Source organism: Phalaenopsis equestris, unplaced genomic scaffold (assembly GCF_001263595.1).
Source record: "Phalaenopsis equestris unplaced genomic scaffold, ASM126359v1 Scaffold000840, whole genome shotgun sequence".
Taxonomy (NCBI): domain Eukaryota; kingdom Viridiplantae; phylum Streptophyta; class Magnoliopsida; order Asparagales; family Orchidaceae; genus Phalaenopsis; species Phalaenopsis equestris.
Window position 1 is genome coordinate 6,136,900 of NW_018165280.1, and position 21,804 is coordinate 6,158,703.

A 21,804-nucleotide genomic window follows, 5' to 3' on the forward strand; every position below is an offset into this window, starting at 1 on the left:
CCAAAAATTTTAATCTATCAGAACTTTTATTTGTATTCAATAATTCCTGAAATAATTTTTCATGCATTTATGTAATTAAGTATCAAGAAAGAATTTACTCTAACTTATTATTTTACTTTTGAATATTTTTATTAGAAACTAATGCACTCTTATCTGAAATTTACTTTTAGAACATCAATTAAAAATAAAACATTTCAATGGATTATCTGATTCTTAATTACAAATATTAAAAATAGGATTAATTACTTAAATATAAAATGAGTTTAAATTTATAAATAATTAAGTTATTTAATAAGTAAAATTTTTTATTTTATAAATTAATTTTTTGCATATATTGCATCATTATGAGTATATTTAATTTATTAAGAGTTGTAATTCATCGGGACCTTTATGATGGCACATATTCATTTTTTGTTCCAAAATTTGGTCTTCAACACATTCTTTATACAAATCTTTGAGTTGTAATCTTTCAGGTTGTCTTATAATCAAGGGCCACTTCATGTGTGAGACTATGCCTCATAAACTTTTGTTTGTCATTCTTGTGCTTTAAGTTGTAAGACCCACCAATCTTACTCCTCAAGTGTCCTTGTACGTGCTAGGCTTCTTGTTTAACACTTGAGCAGCATCTAAGTAGAGATGTCTTATGTCTTAATTTTAGTCATTGACCATTTCTTTGCTTGAAAGCATATCCTTTTGATTCAAGCTAATATAGCCACCCATTATTTGTCAAACCTGATATGTCCTAGTGTCCTTAGGTATGTTGATGTTCAAACTTTATGTTGAGAAAATCTTAATTACTTAACAAACTACAAGAAAGATAGCGTTCTCAAATATCATATATGAAATGCAATTAATCATAAGAGTTTGTGCCCAAAAGAAATCCCAATCTCCCAAAATTTAATAAATCACATTTGGTCATTCTTTGCCAATTACAAAACTTTTTAGGACATTTTTAATCCATCTTCCATTAATTCTCGCATTGAGTACTGCCTTTAACCCTTCAGTAGATGGTATACTCTTTCGACCCAAGGATATTTTGAGCCCAAATTGGTTAAAGTTGCTAGCATGTGACTAGTCTAAATTTTGATTTTGGTTTGTAGCATGAGATTTGGCTTCAAATTGATTAAGCTTAGTTGCACTATAACTAGCCCATGATTTAGATTCGTTGGCCACATATCCTTGTTCTTACAAAAGTCGACCTAGGGAAGGTCTTCCATCTCGTCCAAAAAACCAGAGGTTTTTCATATTGTTTGATCTTAAGGCATGTTTTCCTTAAAAACATCTAAGAGCGCTAGGGTTTGAGTTTATATCATCACCGAAAACTTAACCCTGTGTTGGGGTTTATAAGCGAGTTTGGGTTCATATTATCACCACAAATCAAATAAGAATTGAGCATTGCATCCTGTGAAAATCAAAGGGAAATGGTGTCACTTCATTACCTCAAGCCTGAGCTTGGGTTAGACCATCATATCTTGATGAAGGTTCAAGAAGCTTTGGATTCATATCATCGGCGCAAGTTTGGTCCCAATAAGCTAGAGAGCCGTATCGCAGCAATGAACTCACCCTAAGGGGTTGTTTTGCCAGACAGACGACAACAATGACACTTTTAAATTCTAGATTCCATAAATTTGGTTTCTTCTTAATTTCATCCTCAGTTTTGCTTTAAATCCTGAATTAACCAAATCCTACTGTTGGTAAAATTTAATAGATCCAGATTCACATCATTTACTAAAGTAACTAAAACCATTACCAAACAGCCCGAAGGTTGGGTATCACACACAAGATTGCACAAAGAGTACTAGATGAAAGCAAAGCGGGTAAAAAATAACAGCCTGAAGCTGCTACAATCAACAATTGTAGTCATGTAAACAATAATAAATATACAGACAGAATCGTTCAAGATTCTTTATTCTCGCATTAAATTAATGATTACTTGTCCAATCAAAAAACAACAGCTCCAAGCAGAAGAATAGATAAAACTTCAATTTTAAAGGTGAATTCATTTGAGTAAATCAATAGTCATAAAACAAAGAGAACCTTGAAGCGTCTGCACCACCATGCTTGTAAGATACTAGGGCTTCATGAGCCATTGAATCCACAAATTGTTGCAATCAAATGATGCTTTTGCTTGGATCAACGCAGCTTCCCGGTGCTGCAATAGCAAATTTGTGGAAGGACAATCCTTATTCTTTTTCCTAGCAGTTTTCCTTGAAAGACTCTTCCATTTTGTTTCAAACTTGCAGGCTACTACAACATCAGAAACTAGCTGAAACCATCAATCAAGCTTAATGAAGCTCTCCCATGGTTAAGGGATGAGCACATGAAAAAGATAACACAGGTTGGTCATTATTTCAAATAATGCTAGCAGAGATCATTAAGTTCAGGTACACACATAAGCACATCGCAACATAAGAAGGAAATTTGGTGAGGCAATCTTGGTAGTGAAGAATGCCATGGTCTTTGGATTGGTTTTTAAAAAAGTGAAATATATGGCAAATCAATCAAAACCTGTATTTTACTCATCTTGAAAAGAATTCAAGGAATTTAAAATCCAGTCCGATTGAATTTATATCAAGATATATACTTTATTTTTTTTCCTAAACAAAATAATATCGAATCATTTACACTATGGCTTAATCTTGGGTTGTTCTGCTTTAGCTTCTAAAAGCTCATTTTTCAACCACAATTAAAGGCTCGTTTGAGGAAATTTTCCTGCTGCTTTTCATTTCAGAAAAGTTTCTTTGTTCATTTGATGAGTAGTTTGGTTATCATGCTTTTTTAGAAACGCTTATAAAAAAAAATCATTTTTTTGGCAATTCAAGCCATGACTTCTATCAAGCTTTTAAAAACGGCACTTGTAAAAACAGTTTTTTAACCAGCTTTTTCAAAAATACGCCTAACTAAACAAAACATAAGTAAACTTTATCAAAAATAGCTTTTCAAATTTAACTTTAAAAAATGAGTTATCAGATGGCTGCCATATAACTTTTTTTTTTCCTTGACTGTTTCTTACCACAAAAGCAGTCAAAATGCTATTCCAAGAAAACCTATAGCTTACCAAAAAATATTGATACATGTACAAAAGTGCTAGGAAGCATGCAGCATATATATGGTTAATATCATACTTCGTCAAGTGTTTAATCCCTTCGAGTTCAAAATATTTTGCAGTTATTCCTCTTCTGAAACTTCTGAAAGATAAAGTTCCCAAACTTCGCACGACAACACTTGAATGCTAGTAGCAGTACCATAGGTGGTGAGGCAGGAGTGTGCCTCAGTGAAAGACTAGATATTCACATTATATCGAGTGACCGAAAAGAAGGAAAATCATGGAGTTCAAATGTTGACAAGAAACTTCTTAGATGTTTAGGGAGAGGGGCAATCTTTCTTTTTGGGATTCCACATAGGATGAGGTTTTGGCTATCACTTAAGTTCCTAATTCTCCAATTTATTAAAAAAAGATTTAATAGGACACCTCAAATCCATAGCAATCTCAATCTTAAAAAACACCTTAATCATAAAGACCAATGGCCTGGATCACTCAATTAACCTTGTAACTTCTATCTTTAGCTAAGGTAGAATCCCTTGCTCATCAAGGTACGCTAAACGATCTCACTGAACAATCACAAAGTGATAGAGAATTGTCCACAATTACCAAAGGTATGAGGGATTTTCCTACTATTAAATTTCAAGTAGTGATCCGCTATCTGAATGACGATCATTCTCTAAGAACCATTCATCTTCCATAAGATCCTTGAGACCATAAGAGTCAACAAATTCCTTAGTTTCATTTTTTTTATCAATGCCTCTTACCATAACTCTTTGGTTGGAAGAATTTCTTAGGCCCATGAGGTTGGTCGGGAGGCTCTTCTAATAGCCTCTAGCCAATCTTTTCTCTCTCTCACTCTGTATTTAATTACTCAATGGCACAAATCAGAACAAGCAAACCAGGGAAAAATAACTCCCATCAATAACTTAGGCGTCTCCAGCTTGCTTTGCTAGGAAGTGAACTTTGCACTGCTCAACTGTGTCCTCAGGGCTGGTTACTGCATGGCCCACTGTCCTTTCGGATTCGTAAATCTCATAGTCATTTCCGCCCTTGTATGTTTTGTCACCAAAGAAGTTGATTTCAGGAAAATCTTTGAGGTATTGTAAACAGTATGTCTTATCCCATCCTTGGGGGAATACATTAAAACTTATATGTCCCCCGAAAGAAAACGTGAGATGTAAATGTTCAAACTTTTTGCGAAGTACGGAGACCATTTTTGACTGGATGTTGTGAACTTTATCATATTTCTCAAAATCATCACGCTCCTCTTGACTACAGTTTCGTCCTATTGGAGAAACATTTAGCATTCCACTTTTGAACTCTATAAACGTTCCTCTTTTTACTGGAATATCGAGGTCAGCAATGTAAGCAGCGTGAAATTAATAAGTTCCTTGAGTTTTTCTTCACCAAGAAAAGATTTCAAGTTCTGTTTGCCAATAAGTTCGCCATTTTTGTATGCAACAAGGCCATTTTCAGCAAAGACATAATCATAGTCAGTGATAACTGACTTTCCAAGCTGCTCTGATATTTTAACCAGATCAGACCCTCCAACAACACCAACTGTAACTACCTTCCGTAGGTCTTGCATAAATTCTAGCATCTTTAGAGTTATTGCCTTCCAGGGAGCCGTGAGGGTACCATCAACATCAAACAACACAATTAGCCCTGGCATCCTCCCAACCATGCTTTTCAACTATCCGAGCAAATGCAGATTCCGTTAGCGGACCGGAAACCTGACGAGGCTCGCCGTCGTCGGGTGGCTTCCGGCGAGAACGCGTGCAGATATCTCTCTCTCTCACTCTGTGTCTATATATATATATATATATAGGAAGATTTAAATACATACCACCCAATTCTTATGTATTTACATATCTAAGAACTAACTTCAATTTTTACATGACCAATTCCCAATGCATGAAAAGGTATATTTCACTTTTTAAATATTAAAATAGTGATATATTTGATGTGGTATGAAAAATATGGGCCATATAAATGTAAGAAAACAAAGTTTAGGTCTTAGATATATAAATACATAATAATTGGATGTTATGTATGTAAATGCCCTATGTATGTATGTGTGTATGTATATATGTATGTGTAATCAACATCTAAGAGCTGATCAATTAAGCTGTGCAATTTGGCTTAATTACTGCTTTGCTTTTTTCTGTTTGGGCACCATATAGCTGGTATTAATCTGTTCATCTGCCCTAAAAGCCTTTAGATGGTAAAACCAACTAGTCAACAGTGAGCTGAACAAAAAAGAGTATAAACATAAGTTACATAATGATTTTTTGGGCTGATTTTTCATCTGCTAAATAGCAGTGATGCTATGGTCATTTTGCTTTTGTTAGGGTGTCGAGGCATTCATACCAATTTAGTTGTAGTCTATTCTTGTGAAAAATTATTACATTAGAACACCGGACACAAAATTTGCGTCCGGAGTCCAGTAGAAGTGTGCAACGTGGCAAGTGAGGCCCCACCCCTCTAAAAAACTTACCCAAACAGTGTATTACAGTAGGGCCCACTTGCCACGTGGCAAGTGCCCACTGGATTCCGGACACAAATTTGTGTCTGGTGTCCTGATGCAATAATGACTCCTAATCTTGTAGATCAGTTAATGTCTCAGACTCTTTAAAATACTCACTATTGCAAGTTTGTTGATTCGTTTTTGTAATGGGTATTCCACCCTTTTCTTTTTCAAGTCTATAGTTTTCATCACTTTCTGATGAAGAAAGATGATGAAGTTTGAACAACTCCATCCAAAACTGCATGCGTGCCTTCAGAAGTTGATGCATGGATGTTTCTTAGCACAGAAGCTAGGCTGTTTGGTTTGAGGAAAAAAGGATATAAAATAAAAGGCAGAAATGTATTTCAAGTTTTTTTTAAGTATTTGTTATTAAATAGAAGAATAATTTAAGTATATTATATTCACATTAGTCCCTAGCTTTTTTTGCACAAGAGATTCGGCCAAATTAACCATCCTCGGTTAATCGAAGAAACATTGATAGTTGTTATCGCCAGGAACTTCATTTCATTGATGGGTTTTTTCACTTAAAAGAAAATAACTTCGTTTTTTCACAAACTTTCTCGTTGATTAAAATAAAATTAAGTAACACCCTGCTACAACTCATATACAAAGATTAATAAAAGGAAGCATAGTGGAATACCTTCACTACGATCTTTGAATCCTTGTATAATGCAGGCGAGAGACCATGGCCTTCCAGCAGATGAGGCTTTTGCTCCACCCTTTAGTTCACCATTATGTTGTTTTAGTCTGTGGAGATTCATTTATTATTAAAAAAGAATTCTACATCATGTTCACTTCCATAATTAAGGGCTAGTTTGGGAACACTTTTGTTTTTTTTAATTTTTATAAATATATTTGTTTAACATATTTTTTGCACGTTTTAATTTTTATTTTTAAAAACAAATTGTTATTTAAAACATGCAAAACATCTAATTTTATTTTGAATATTTTTTAAAATAATAAAAAATGTTATAACATCTCAAATATATTTTATTTGAAGTAAAAACATGAACAAAACAAAATAAAATTAAATTAAATTAAAAATCAAAATCAAAAGTGATCCCAAACGGTCCCTAAATAAACACTTCTATGAAATCAAGCAAATATGGCTTAAGAAATTAATGATGGATGTTTCAATTTCTTATTTTAATTTTGTTTTTGACCTTTTCTTTTATGTTTTTATTTTGTTTTTGAGTTTTTTTATGTTTGGATAGTTTTTCTTAATCTTGCTTGCAAAAAACAAAATAAGATAAAACATTTTGGATTATAGAAACATAAAGAAGAAAACATGTTTCTAATTTAAGAAACCCTAGTGTGATTCTTGAAATTCTCATAAGTATCAAAAGGCATCATTAGCATACATGCGGAAGATCATGTCTAAAGCATTAAAGATCAAGACACTTCAACTTCACATAAAAGCCTCTTGAAAACTCATTTGGAAACAAACATTCACTCAAGCAATGTTCGGCCATTACAAATCCTTTCGAATTTTTAATCGCATTGAAAACATGAAGACACTTTAACTCAATTGAATGGAAAGGTCGCATATCAAAGATGTTTTGCAATTAGAGAATAATTGTGAAAAATATGAAAAGAATCAAAGTGAGGAGCTACAAGTCTTGGTTGGGATCATATAAAGAGGACTACTGATGCATACAAAAAATGGTGTAATATTATTTCTCTAGTCAGACTATTCCACATATATTTTTTTAAATCATTTCATATATCAAAATATTTAAACTCTTATAGGTTGTACCAAATACAAAAAAGTTTAAATTTAGTGGCATTGAACCAGAATTAGAAGAGAAAGTAGACCAAATACTTGGTAGAGTCATTGACACTAGTGCTCGTGCATGAACCCCAAGTCAAAAAGTTAACATTAATGTATTTGAGCATGTAGATTATGAGCACAAAGAAGACTCGAGTGGAGGATTTGTTAGTAACGTAATCAAATATATTGGATCCCATCACTCGAACGATAGTAATCTTTGCAGCCTAGAAGTGAAAAAAAGAAAAAAAGATCAAGAAAATCAAATTCTGCAACTAGTTACTGCAAGCACAAATATTCCCTTTGGGCCTAGACTATCACTTGCAGCAGTATCTACCCAGAAGTTATGAAAATACTAGAGAAAACTGCATAAGTTTATGAAAAAATAACTTTGTACTTTTATTCAATGAAATCATTAGAAGATCCCACTAAGAGAATTTTTTTATGACAATGGCGCTTGAGCATAGGGTCAATTACATACTTTTCTTTTATAGCAATAGTGATCTATGACTGTAATAAGTATTTAATATGTTACTTCAGTGTACTTGTTTAATTTATTACATAAACCTACTCATTTTCATATTTACATTATGAGTCACATTTTATTTCTTGTTATTTCATCATTCTATTATGTTTCATGTTTTTATAGACAATGATGAATACTAGTGATAGACAGCGCCTGAAATAAATTATTGTAGCAGTTATATGCTTAATATATGAATATTATACTTCATATTTTGAGCGTACACCTTGTATGACATCATCATATATTGGGGACAAATGAATTGGTGCGAGCGGTAGTTTCAAGTTAAAGGAGAGTTTTGCTCAATTGCTCCATTAGCATTAAATAGTTTCTCACACACAATAGAAGCTAAAATCTATCTAAAAGGGAAAAAAAGAAAGAATTACATGCATACCACTCAATTCATATGCATTTACCTATCCTACAACAAACTTCAATTTTTACATATATCTCACCTTACCTAATCATGAAAAGGTGTATTTCACTTTTCAAAAGTTAAAATGGTTGTATTTTTTTATGTGATCTAAAATATTACATGGCATAGCTGTAAAAAGTAAAGTGTAGGTGCTACATATGCAAATACATAGGATTCGGAAGGAGTGTATGTAAATGTCCCCTAAAAAATTAAGAGAATCTATGACATTTAAGATTGATATTGGTGCAGTATCAATGTCATAGTAAATGTTTCAGGCAATGAGGAAAAATGGTGAAGAATGGGCAATTCCCTGGCACAAGAAAAGATTTTCCAAGGACCTTCTATATAATGAAAATGCTAAGCTTTATATCAGTGTATTGACACCAAATACTTGGAAAATTTTTAAATTTATAGTTCAAATGATTAACGTTTCGTTCAGTTCAAATTTGTATCTTTCAGTTAAATATTAAGTTTACTTTTGTGTCACCCAATGAAATTTCACATGTTTCGTATGAAATAGTAAGTTTTTTCCTGATCCGTTGGAAAAATTACACCGAAATTATGACCTCCATGACTCCTCTACGATGACTTCAAGAGATATGTTAGCTATAACCCTCTATAATTTATCATATAATGAGTCAATTAGGACAGCCATGAAGCGATTTCAATATTTCTAAAAGATAATTGGTATATATTTTTCAGTTGGTTTAAATATTTTGATTAGTCTATCTTAAAAGATTCTAAAACCTAAAGACCCAACATTTCAAAGAATGCTCAGAGAATTCACATGATCTCTGCTGTATGAATATTTTAATATAGACTTCAGTACTCATCTTTTCAAAAATATTTTATGTAAACAACTATTCTAAACTTCTAAGTTACATGATATATGATTCCATTGGTGCTATTGATGAAATACATATTAACGTGTGTACCTAGAAGTGAAATACATATATGATTCTTTACGGGGTGCTATTAAAAGGACATTTGATATTTAGAAAAAAATAGGTTATTCTTCGAGATATGTTTGCATATCCTTTCGAAAAACAGGTGAAGATTGTGACTGCAACAATGACTCTCCATAATTTTATTTGTCGACATCCTATAACAATTGACATTGATTTTAGTAGTGCTGACGAAACTCAGTAGCATGTTCCTCCTAAAACATATGAGTAATGCTTGAGACAGTCAATTTCACAAAATGATTGTGGTATCAGAGATCTGACTAAGTTACGAGAGCGGATTGCACATGCATTAGTTAATGGAGATTATTGTATGTCATCATTTGAAAATAGATTATTAATCTCTTTATGTTGACTCTTGTTTCAATGTTTTATGTATGGATCCTATCATGATTGTGTTTTTCTTATTCATTGCTATGAGCATGTTGTATTTGAACCCACTTAGATGGCCTCCAATACAACCATTGTGTGTTTCATGTGTAGGTTTTTTTGCATGTAATTTATTCAAAGGTATATGATGATATATATGATCTTAAGGGTTCTTCTGGATGACCTTTATGTTGCTATGGTTTCTGACTTATACGAGTGTTTGTATCAAGGCAACCAAAATCATATTATTTCTGATTCATATGACCTAGAGGCTAGGGGTTCTTTTGGAGGGCCTTTATGCTGATATATTTTTCGATGTATATGAGTTCAGTATTAATCGCTTAAAGGAAACTAAGATCCCCTTATTTTTAGATCCTCAGCCTTCTTATAATGGTAGATTATTCATTTATTTATTCTGAGACCTCATTTTCATTTAATTATTCTTATTATTTAACTTTCTTGTAACTTTGTCATTGCAACATTAATAGAAGTTCATTTCATTTCTTAAGCTCTCGTTTGTCGAGAAATCAGAGTTCAAGGACTTCTATCGTCTCTAGAGTGATATAATGCAACTGTGAATTGCAATGATGTGTATTTACATCACGATGACAAAGTAACTATGACAGAAGATTTTATAAGTGTCCCATAATAGATTAGTAGAAAACTGCAGGTTCTTTAAATGGGCTGATGAAAGAGTCCACCTCAAATAGTCACCATGCATAGAGAATAACTTTAGAAAAAAAATTTCAAATAGACTTGATCGTTTGGACATCAAAAGTAATATTACGATCATACTACTTGCTTTCATTATGATTTCTATTGTTGGGTTGGTCAGTGTTATGTGATATAACTTTTAATGTAAATCTTGAACTTGTGACATTGTCAGAATTTCTGAAATTCTGACATGCATTTTTAGAATTTCTGAAATTCTTTCATGTTATGTATAAATTAATTTTAAAATGATTAACTTACAAATAACACATATATGTAAGGGCAATAAGGTCTTTATTTCAAAATTAGTTGCAGCGCAACTGATGCACAGTTGAACTAACCAAACGGATACACAACTTCATCAATAATAGATTTCTCATAACAACTTCTCCCTACAGAGTTGCTTCTTTAAACAGTAGTAGCTACCTAAACATACCCTAAATTTGGCACCGTCACTAAGAATCATCTCTCTTTACAATCTTTGATGTTATCAAGCACAAAATTTATTAGAAATTTCGGACTTATATCACACAATATATTGTTGTGAGAAAGCTTAGAAGGTGAGGATTTGCATTGTTTACTTAAAGAGATTATATGGCTAGGTTCAATAAGGCTGACGGGTGAAAATGATAGTCACGGCCCTGTGTTTGGAAGGGAAGACTCTGGCATGGTATTAATGGAGAGAACAACGTTAGCAAATCAGAACATGAGAAGAATTCAAGGATCGGTTGTTGAAGCGTTTCAGAACTACACGGTAAGGGGATTTACATGAACTATTTTTTGCATTGGTCCATGAATAGTTCATCGTGGAATTAAGAGAACTTTTTGAGATGTTATCCAGTCATTTGAGAGGGATATAAGAGGCAGTATTGGAAGGAAAATTAATGAAGGGGTAAAAGCTAAAGATTCAAGCAACACTTCATCTTTTGAAACTGTGAGGAATGAGAGGGAATGTGGAAATTAAGGTAATTGATTTAAGATAAAAATGCAATGGAATTGGCTAATAGGAGCAACATAATTTGATTGACATATTGAAATGCTACAATCATGATGGAACCAAAAACGAAAACATTGGGATTATAGAGGGAGGGTCCACAGGACATGAATAATGAGTCATGATCGGGAGAGACTTTCAAATGTTTTGCAGAGACAGATTCAAGAGAAGCAAGCCAAGGAGCTATGTTTTCGATGTGATGAGAAATTTATCCCAGGACACCTTTGTAAGTATCAGAAATTACAGGTTCTCACAATGTGTGATGAGGAGAAAATAGATCAGAAAATAGAGAAGGTTGTGGTTGAGAAACACCCTCACTTGGATGTAGTTGATGCCTCAATTAACTCGGTGGTGGGGTTCACACCGAACTACACTATGAACCTTCAGGGATGGACAGGGAAGCAAAACCTAGTGGAGTTAGCAGATAGTGGGGCCACCCACAACTTCATCTCCACTCAAATAGTGGAGCAATTAGGGCTTGAGATGGCGGAAGCTTTGAAGTAATGATGGGAACGAGACAGTTGGAGAAGAGCAAGAGAGTTTGTAAAGGAGTGATTTTGACATTGCAGAGTATTCATGTGATAGAAGATTTTCTTCCCATGAATTTGGGAAGCACTGTTGTTATATTGGATATGAAATGGTTACAAACTTTAGTGGAGAATAAGATGAATTAAAACTCTTGACAATAGAGTTTCAAAAGGGAGACAAGAGGATGGAATTTTGCGGTTTCCCTAGTTTGTGCAAAACCTTGGTGACACTAAATACCATGGTTAGTGCAATTCAGGACGCAGTGTTGGAGTTGCATAGTATGGAAGAGATACATTAGACAAAGTTGGCAAAAATTCTGGCACTGGTCTAGCAACACTTATGACAGTTTCCAAAAGTTTTTAAGGTGCCACACGGATTGCCTCCTCAGAGGGAACACGAGCATGCGATAACCCTGAGGCCGACGAGTTTCTCCCATTATTGAAGAAGGATGGGAGTTAGCATTTTTGTGTAAGAAACTTCTCGGCCTCAGGGTTATCACATGCTCGTGTGAGCCCCTTCTTTAGCCCAGTACTACATCTGTTTGAGAAACTCATCGGCCCCTGAACAAGTTTCTCCCATCAGTCTCACACTTGGCTTTATAATCCCCCAGGTGCGGAAAGACGAGATCGAGAGCTTGATTTGAGAGATGTTGGAGGTTAGGATTATACAACCTATGTGAGCCCCTTCTTTAGCCCAATCTTGCTAGTGAAGAAAAATGTGATTAGTGTTTCTGTGTAGATTATCGAGCAATGAATAAAAAAATAGTACCCGATAAATTTCCCATCCCAGTGATTGATGAGCTAATAAACGAGTTTTTTTTAGGATATAATATTTTCTAAGATTGACTTGAAGTCGAGATGTCATCAGAATTGAATGCGTCTGTTTGATGTGCACAAGACTGCTTTTTGAACTCATGAGGGTCGCTATGGATTTTTGTTTATGCCATTCGGGCTCATCAACGCCCTGACTACATGTCAATCATATTGATGAACAAGGTGTTTAGCCCTTACTCCGAAAGAGTTCGTTGGTGTTCTCCACAATATAATAATTTTACATCCAAAAGTAAATTTCCTTAGCAACATGATAGCCCAAGTATTAAATGGGCCACATGAGCCTAATGGATCGAACCCATTAACTATGCATTTGATATTCTGACTTTGACTAGGCCAATTGTGATCATTAGTTGTACTTTTGGAGGGGACAAGTTACATAACATATATATGTATATGTGTGTGTGTGTTTAGAAAGCCTAAAAAGGCTAATATATTGACCAGGAAGAAAGATACAGATACAATGTGTTGGAGGGCCCAAACATGACACTCTGCCCACACCAAAACCACAAGGAGTTCTAAAACTAGAAAATACAGAAAAGTACATTAGAGACATAAATAAAAAGCCTAAAAATGTTGACATACATAGTATCAAGTGGCTAGAGAGCAACACAATTTGGTTTTGCCTCTGCCTCTGGTTCTAGGGAAGGAGCAAGCTAATAAGTTGGTAAGATGGCTGTCATTGACAATAGTAACCAATGTATCTTTCAATATGTTCCCGAGCTGGAGTCGACCTCCATTCTTTTTCTTCCTCCTCGAACAGACCTGACATTCCTCTTCCGAAGATTGACTCACATGATCTTGTTTTAAAGTGTGCTGGAGATGTGCAGACTGTTGAACATTAGAAACAACTACATGCTGTTTCGGTTGATCTGTTATTGGATCAAAAGAGTCATCTCGTGCTTCTTTACATGTATGTGAGTCATCTTCAATAACAGTGGGTGGTATAAACACAATTGGATCTGTAGTTGTAGTATGTTGGGAAAAGGATCAGGTTGCATCTTCTCAACAGGGATAATAGACGGTTGTTCTTTAGTGATATTCGACTTCAGATGAGGATGCAAACGATAGCAAATAATAGAGTTGTGGTCAAACATACTACAATGAGAGCAATAAGAATGGTGTGATTCAATTTCAACCTTTTGCCAATACTCGTTGTAAGTGGTTCCAATCTACACCTCATCTGGAGCTGGTTGAGTGATATCCCTCTCAATTAACACACAAACCACAAAGGGTCTGGTGACAGCAAGCGTAAGACTATCGACCCTAAGAGACTTTCCTAAGCAGTTGCTAAGCAATAGAGAATTTTTAAGTTGAACAGATGTAATCTTAACCCCATAAATTTTATCCAAACTGGAATGATAGGGGACTTTGCTTTTGAGGCGAAACCAACAGTCCACTTCAGAATTTTCATATTACGGTTGTTGATCTTGATAACTTTCCCAGAAAAAATGCGAGTGTAATCGACATTATGAGACAACTGAATCAGTATGTGCTGACCGTCAAGTAAATAATATTCCAACTGCCCAATAGCTTCATAGCCTCAAAATCTTTCCGAATGATCTCCAGTTTTGGGTGACCATACAAAAATTTTCCCACTAGAGTTAAACTTCAGAAAGACGTGAGAATACTGATTTCAACCTCTGTGAGAATAAGAGCAGACTTCCCTTTTTTTTCTCAGCTTTTTATGAAGGTGTGACCGCCACCACCTTCAAGAAAGTCGTGAAAAGATTGAGGAACATTGTAGAACTTGTCAATATGAAAACCAGACTCTGAACCTGAAACAGGAGCACGAGTAGGAATAGGAATGTCGTCGGCAAGTGCAGTGACATAGGAACGGATTGTGGATGCCATCTCCAAAGCAACTAGGGAGCCGCTAAAAATAGGCGAGCAAAACTTCGGAGGTAGTAGAGCAGCGAGCTGTCGACTGCGGGTGAGAGACGCTAGCCAAATAGGAACTGTCTGTCGGGTAGGGCGACAAAGGAAGAGAGACGAGGCGAGTCCTCGACTGCAGAAGAACGCGAGTTATCGACTGCGGAGTCCGAGAGCATGACTGGAGGACGAGAGCTGCGAGCGTCGAGAGCGGGTCGAGAGCAGGTGAGACGTCGTCGAGTGTGCGCGTCGTGGCTCGTCGACTGGAGGACGTTTGCGAGAGCGTGAAACTTAGTTGCGGAAGACAACGGAGAGAAATGAGAAATCAATGAATCACCGTCGGGAATCGCCAAGGAGCGAAACCCTAGCAGACACCGATGTCGCTGCCGACGCCATTGATCTTGACATGTATATATATATATATAATATATATATGTATGTATGTATATATATGTATGTATGCATATATATGTATGTATGCATATATATGTATGTATGCATATATATGTATGTATGCATATATATGTATGTATGCATATATATGTATGTATGCATATATATGTATGTATGTATGTATTGATTGATCAGTTGGCATCCATGCAAGGATCTTATCAACGACGGGTCTCTCTAGGCTTCATACGGTACGACATATAAAATTATTTTTTATTTATTCTTTAGTTTTGTGTGGGCGCACACCTCTATGAAGTATAAATGAGAGATAAAAAGGAGTAGGAAAGAGCGACTACTGCATATTCCAACTCTTTCCTAGCCATAACTATAGAAAAAGACTAAAGATCTTTAGCTTCTTCCCGCCTCTTTCATAAGATCTCTACCGGATTGTATGGGATCACAAATTATACGGGATCATACGTCATAAAAAAATTAAACATTCTAAAAGATGCGGCGAGCATTAATCTCATATTAAAATCCAACAAGGAGACACTTAAACGAAGGAGAACGAATGACAACGAAGGATTATATTAGAAAATTTGTGAAAAAACAAATGAATGAGCAAAGTAAACAAATGCAAAAAAATGATAGAAGTAAGGCAGGAGGCGTCAAGAACCGATTCTGAAAACCGTTTAAAAAATCGTATGGGATCGTTAAGATTGGTGGCACAAAAAGGAGAATCACAAAGACAAAATCTCCAAGAGAAAACAACCACGAACTAGAACAATGAGAGCCCAGATTTTGATGCTACAAAAGAAAGATGACAATGATGTCTCGTGTGTTCCAAGAGATGCGACTCCAGAATCCTCAAATAATGAAGAGAGGAAAAGGATAAGAATAAGAAGGGCACCAGAGAATGTCTTCTCAAGAGAAATTGCTAAAGAGGAACCTCAAGAAACTAAAGATCTCTTTCTTAGATTCATATAAAGGAAGAACGAATCCGACCGATCAAGTAACATCCTTTGAATTAGTTGTATGTTTGTCCCAGATAAACGACGATTTTAAATGTTGTTTGTCCCTTATGAAATTAAAAGAATCAACTCTGTGATGGTTCAATAACTTATCTGCAGACGTAATCATCTTCTTCAGTGAGTTCAAGTGAGTTCAAGCGAATGTTCATGGCTCAATCGCCAAAATGCTTAGAAGTCACAGAAGAACTCTAAAACTTTACTGAAAATTCAACAAACTTCATTTGAAATTTTGAGGAGCTTCATCACTATATTCCAATGAGAGATGCTCGAAATTGAAGATCTTTAGCTTTCCGTCACCCATGCAACACTTGCACAGGGTCTGTGTGAAGGCCCATTATGATATGCACTTAATTTGCAAAAGCCAAAAACTTTGGTTGAACTTCTGGAGCAGAAAATAACCATTTTTCGGTTGAATAATGCATTTTTTGTTGAATCCCTCTGGCATCAGAGAACTAGTTGACAAACTCCGAAAAAGAGACTTTCATGAATCTCGGGATCCTGATACCAATTTGCATGAAAGGACCATCAGAGTGTTTCGGGAAGACATCCTCAGCAGCAACAACAACAAAAGCAGTCCATTTGAAGGCTTGTCGTAAAAAGGCTAGAGAGGAGGAAATATGTAACTCAACCCTCCGTGTCATAAATCACTCCATTAAGAGTATCAATTGCTGAAATCGTAGAGGTCATCCAAAATAAAGAATTTTTAAAGAGGCCCCCACAAATGAAAGTTGAGAATTTCCAACGCAATCCCAACAAGTATCGTGCATATCATCGTGATCACAAGTATGACACTAAGGAATGTCGTCATCTTCAAAACTTGATTGAAGAGATAATCAGAGCGGGAAAGTTAAGAGAATTTGTTTCGTCAGAGGCCAACACTCAGAGGCAAGGAGTAGCATCTGTTGATACCACTTCCCACGGACAAGTCTCCGTGCATGTCGTCGGAGTCGCGTTTTCCAACTTCGATTGGGACAGGCTTGAGGCCTCGTGATGTTCAATCTTGCAACGGTTGAAAGCAAGGAGCGTTTTTTCCACCAAATTAGCTAAAGCCCCCAATCCGACTCATCCACTGATCACCTTTACATGAACTGGTTTACACAACGACAAAAATCCTTTTAAAGACATTATCGTCGTAATCGCAGTAATAGGCAATTACCAAATTGGACGCATCTTGATTGACACAAGGAGTTCTATCAACATCCTCTTTAAAAAAGTTCTCGAGAAGATGAACATGATAAACACTCAATTAACTCCTTCAAAACCTCTATATGAATTCTCCAGGGAGAGAAAATAAACTTGTGAAATTATCTCCCTAACTGTAACTTGGGGAGAAGAAGATAAATAATATACATTAATGACAAATTTTACAACAGTGGACACTCTGACTACCTACAATGCTATCTTTGACAAACTAGTGTTCAACTCGTTTAAAGAGGCGACTTCCACATAGCACATAGTCGCCAAATTCTATAGAAGATGAGAAATTATCACCATTCGAGGGGATCTAGTTCAATCCAGAACATGATATCTGTGAGCAATAGGGAATGTACAGGAGAACCTCCTCAAGCTTGATAAGCAAAAAAGAACCAGCTTAGAAACTATCGAGACCATTGAGCCAGCAACTATCTCTGAAGATGATTGCGAGCGAGAATTCCAAACCACTCTAGAGCTAGAACTACGACAATTTGCTGTTAAAAAATAAGGCCTTACATATTCGTAAGCTAGTCATGAGTGAAACTAGAATACATAAAATTAAATTCATAGCAAAAGAAGAAAATCATTTAACTACCTTGAAGAATAACTCATTATTCTATATCATGCACGGTAAGTCATTATGAGATAAACAATAGGAAAAAAGAACCTTAAAAAAAGATGAATATCCATTAATTTATAATGACATGCCATTAGATGATGAATGATTGACATATGATAAAGATGAAGGTAGAATATCAAATTTGCAATAAGAAGATCTCTATAGTAAATTATTTAATTACAGTTTTCATCATCAATATAATCTTTATTTTAAATTTTAATTGATATTCTTATTGATTTATATTAATTAAGAAAGAGAAACATGATTGAGATTGATTTCGAGGAGAAAAATTGAGAGACTATTACTATAACTCGGGATAAGATAGAAAAAAAACCAATTCATTGTGAAAATAGTTCCATTGAAAACCTGCAAAATGATAAGAGCGTTGGAGGTTTTTGAATTTTAAAATTATAATATGAATAATTTGTTATTTTTTTACTTTAATGTCTAAGCATGAAAGAAATTTATTATGTAGAATACATTTTGAATTATTATTTTCTTAATTTGATATCTTTTTTAGTAATTTTATGACACATCTTCATAATCTGATATTAAAAAGCTAATAAATTAGTTCATAATTTGATGTTAGTATTTTGCTTTTTATTTCACACAATTTGATGATTTGAAGATTATGCTTCAAAAAACCTCAAAACATTCACCTTACTGACAAAAAATGTCTCAATACCTAATCACAAAATTTTAAATCATGCTTCTAACTATTAAGTTAGCATTTAAATAGCATTATATATAAGTCTATGAACAAATCACTATTAAGATTATTAATGGATTGAGCTAGAAAGTAATTAATTGCCATCTCATCAGCGTTACATTTAAATTATGAACTTGCTACATTATTTGAATAAGATTAATATGATTTTTATGATGGAATTATAAAGCAATTTGAATTTCTTAATGAACAATATCCTAATGTACTGAATATCATGAGAAAAACTCAAGAATATAACTAAGAAGAAATTTCAATGGCTCATATATGTCCTAAATGACTCACATAAATAAAATATAAAAAATTGTAACATAAATGAATTTAGTCCTCTTGAAATAATTATGAAATTAGTTTTAATGCATATGCTCTATATTTAGCTGCAAAAAAAAATTATCAATTATTTTTGAAAGATAGAAGGTATTATGCCTTAATAAGGAACTCTCAAGCCCAGAGAACTTCCAATTGATTATTCTACAAAAGCAATATCTAAAAAAAAAAAAATAGTACTATTGAGTCCATTGTTCCCACTGCAGAGAGTTGATCATTTGAGATTACTCTTGGAATAAGGGTAGAGCACATAATCTTATTCAAGTGCAAAAACATTCCTCTATCACACGACCTATAGCAAACAAAGAACTACAAAAGATAACATCAAACCTCCTTAATGATTATATATTGTAGACTCTATATAGAAGAGTTATTTGTACCTCAAGGGCATTGATGTAGTTCCATTTGTATCAACTAACAATTTAGTAAAGTTAGCTTAGACATGTTCGGCTTCTTATAGGGAACTACAAGTAATCAAATCGGGCAACAAAAGGGTTGATCTAGACCTATTTTCATACTTTTTTGGCCAGCTACTATTTATAATAGAACTTACATTTTTTTCTAGTATTTAAATAATTTAAATGCAATAAGGATTTGGGCACATGAAACCATAGTTAGGAATTTATTTTCTTCATGTGGACCTCACGTAAGGACATTCTCATTATATTGATGATATAAGTGACTTAAATTATTGATTGTGGCTTCCTCCTACTTCGTGTCCATTTGATCCAAGTTTTCTAAGAGAATCACAATGAGTTGTGTACAAGAAGCTCGCCCACTCCCTTTTTCCTCTTAACTAAGGTAACTTCTCATATTTTTTATTTTTTGTTTTTTGTTTTTTGTCTCTCTTTTTTTTTTGTGATTTAAATTTTTTATCTTCTTATTCTTTGATTTCTGAGTGCCTTAAAGGCTTAAAATTTATATAATCCATCCGCCTCTTTCTTCCCCAAGGAATAAGAGAGTCAATCCAGCCTCCATCACAAAGCCTGCTTGGATAAACATGAATACTGCCTTTAACTCCAAAAACTTAATTTCACAAATGATGGGGAAAAAAAATACCAGCCAAAGATTTTACTTTATATACTGAAAGTACTTAATTTTAAAAGTAAACAGGAAGCATGAGCAGATATCTGGTGATATCTTAAATCTTGCATCTTTAAGCGACTGAATCCTTGTTCTAATCACTCACAGTAAAGTAATATATCGAAAAATACATAAAAGCCTTAAACTTCTTTATTAAATTGGGTGAATTCTCCGGCTGCAATTCTAATACAGTTTAATTTGAAAAAAGAGAAAAAAAAAACTTAAAACTCCGCTGTTTTTTTTATGTAAGAAAAAAATTCGGCATCTCAGACAAGCGGAAAATCAAAATACGCAGCTAGAATCTCACAAATTGTTGAAATCAGGCATTGATGCATTACCGGCGGTAGAAGTTGGTGGTAACCCCCACGTAAGTCCTCGGCAACCGAGTCGAGGCAAGTAAATAAACGGACCAAATCGAGGAGCTCTTGGCTACGCAGTGTCTCCTCTTTCCTACCCCTACATCTCTTCGTCCAGGATCACCAGGGGCATTGAGGGAGGAAAGAGAGGAGGGCGGAGCCACTTGGGAAGAGACTTTGGACTGAGATAGGAGATGAACCTTGCGACTTGGGAATTTGTTGGAAAGCCTCTTCATCGAGTTCCGTACTCAGTTCGATTCGCCTTGTTCTTGTCAACAAATAGGATTAGGTCACCACGAACAATTACGATAGAATTGAAGCAGGATTTAACTAGATCTTATCAAACGATCAAAGTGGAAACTTTAATCCTGCAGAATCCTAAATCCCATTTCTTCTCAGATTTGCCTTAAATCCCCGATATAGTAAATCCGCCATAACGGATTAATTGCATTCAACTTAGATCTCCAAATACAGCATGTATTGCTCCTGAGGATGCTTCTACACCAAGCTCCTGTCGCAACTCTTGCATATTTTCCGTCCAGGATTTCGAATTGGGGAGAATGACGAGGGTTTAGATGTCGCGATCCCGTCGAAGCCTTCGCCCGGGAAAAGCCGGGAAAAACTATTACTAGCCACAAGTGCGGTGCGGAGTAATTCAAATCACCTCACGAATCGCGCGACAGACTAAAAAAATGTTGAACAGAGAATATTCTCTTTTGTGTTATTCATGTATTATTGCGTGTTATTCATATGTTCGTGCGTGTTATTCATGTGTTATTGATGTGTTATTGTGTTATTATAACACCAAGTATATTCTCATGACACAATAACATATGAATAACACACAATAACACTTGAATAACACGGGAAATATTCGCGACAAAGAAAAAAACGGCGCGGTAACACGAGGAATATTCCTCCCCCCGTGTTATTATTGTGTTATTGTGTGTTATTCATGTGTTATTGTGTTATTATAACACTAGGAATATTCCCATGACACAATAACACATGAATAACACACAATAACACATGAACAACAGGGGGAATATTCTCCATGTTACTGCGCGGTTTTTTTTCTGTGTCGCGCGGGGTATCGTGGCGTGATTTCATTGGCTACGCACGTTACTCTACATCACGTGCGTAGTACTGATGTAATATTTTTTCTTAGCCCGGTGGCTCCAATCGCGGCGACTTCCGTGTTTTTTTATTTTGAGCGTTTAAGATGAAAAAAAAAACTCTTGAAGAAAAAAATACTATGGTCACCAATAATAAAATTTTGCCACAGGAGCTTGTATAGCACCTGAGGAGCTTGTATAGCTCCTGAGGATGCTTCTACACCACCGGATAAAAAATGAAATGTGTTATATTTTAATGATGAAAACTCCATCTTTTGTAAAGTAATTTTTTTAGTTCATCTTTCTCGCTGACCGGGAAGTATTTATGATGAAATGTGAAAAAAGTGTGAGAAATTTGAAATAGAGGTAATGAAATTTGAAAAAAAAAAGATGAGAAATTTGAAATGAAGGTAATAGAAT

General features: G+C 34.8%; 1 protein-coding gene and 1 pseudogene across 3 annotated transcripts; both read right to left on the bottom strand.

The window, feature by feature from the left end:
• Window positions 1-1,818: 1,818 nt before the first annotated feature.
• LOC110031767 (structure-specific endonuclease subunit slx1) lies at window positions 1,819-20,903 on the bottom strand. 3 transcript variants are annotated; one of them, XM_020735150.1, is made up of 3 exons: window positions 20,252-20,903; window positions 6,214-6,320; window positions 1,819-2,244 (listed from the first exon to the last, which is right to left on the bottom strand). In XM_020735150.1, the coding sequence occupies exons 1-3, from the start codon at window positions 20,503-20,505 to the stop codon at window positions 2,072-2,074; spliced, it is 534 nt and encodes a 177-aa protein (XP_020590809.1). In that variant the 5' UTR covers window positions 20,506-20,903; the 3' UTR covers window positions 1,819-2,071. The 3 variants fall into 3 exon arrangements, with proteins under 3 accessions (XP_020590809.1, XP_020590808.1, XP_020590810.1); XM_020735149.1 differs by having other exon boundaries at window positions 1,819-2,247; XM_020735151.1 differs by having other exon boundaries at window positions 2,241-2,266.
• LOC110031765 lies at window positions 3,848-4,801 on the bottom strand (annotated as a pseudogene).
• Window positions 20,904-21,804: the final 901 nt, after the last annotated feature.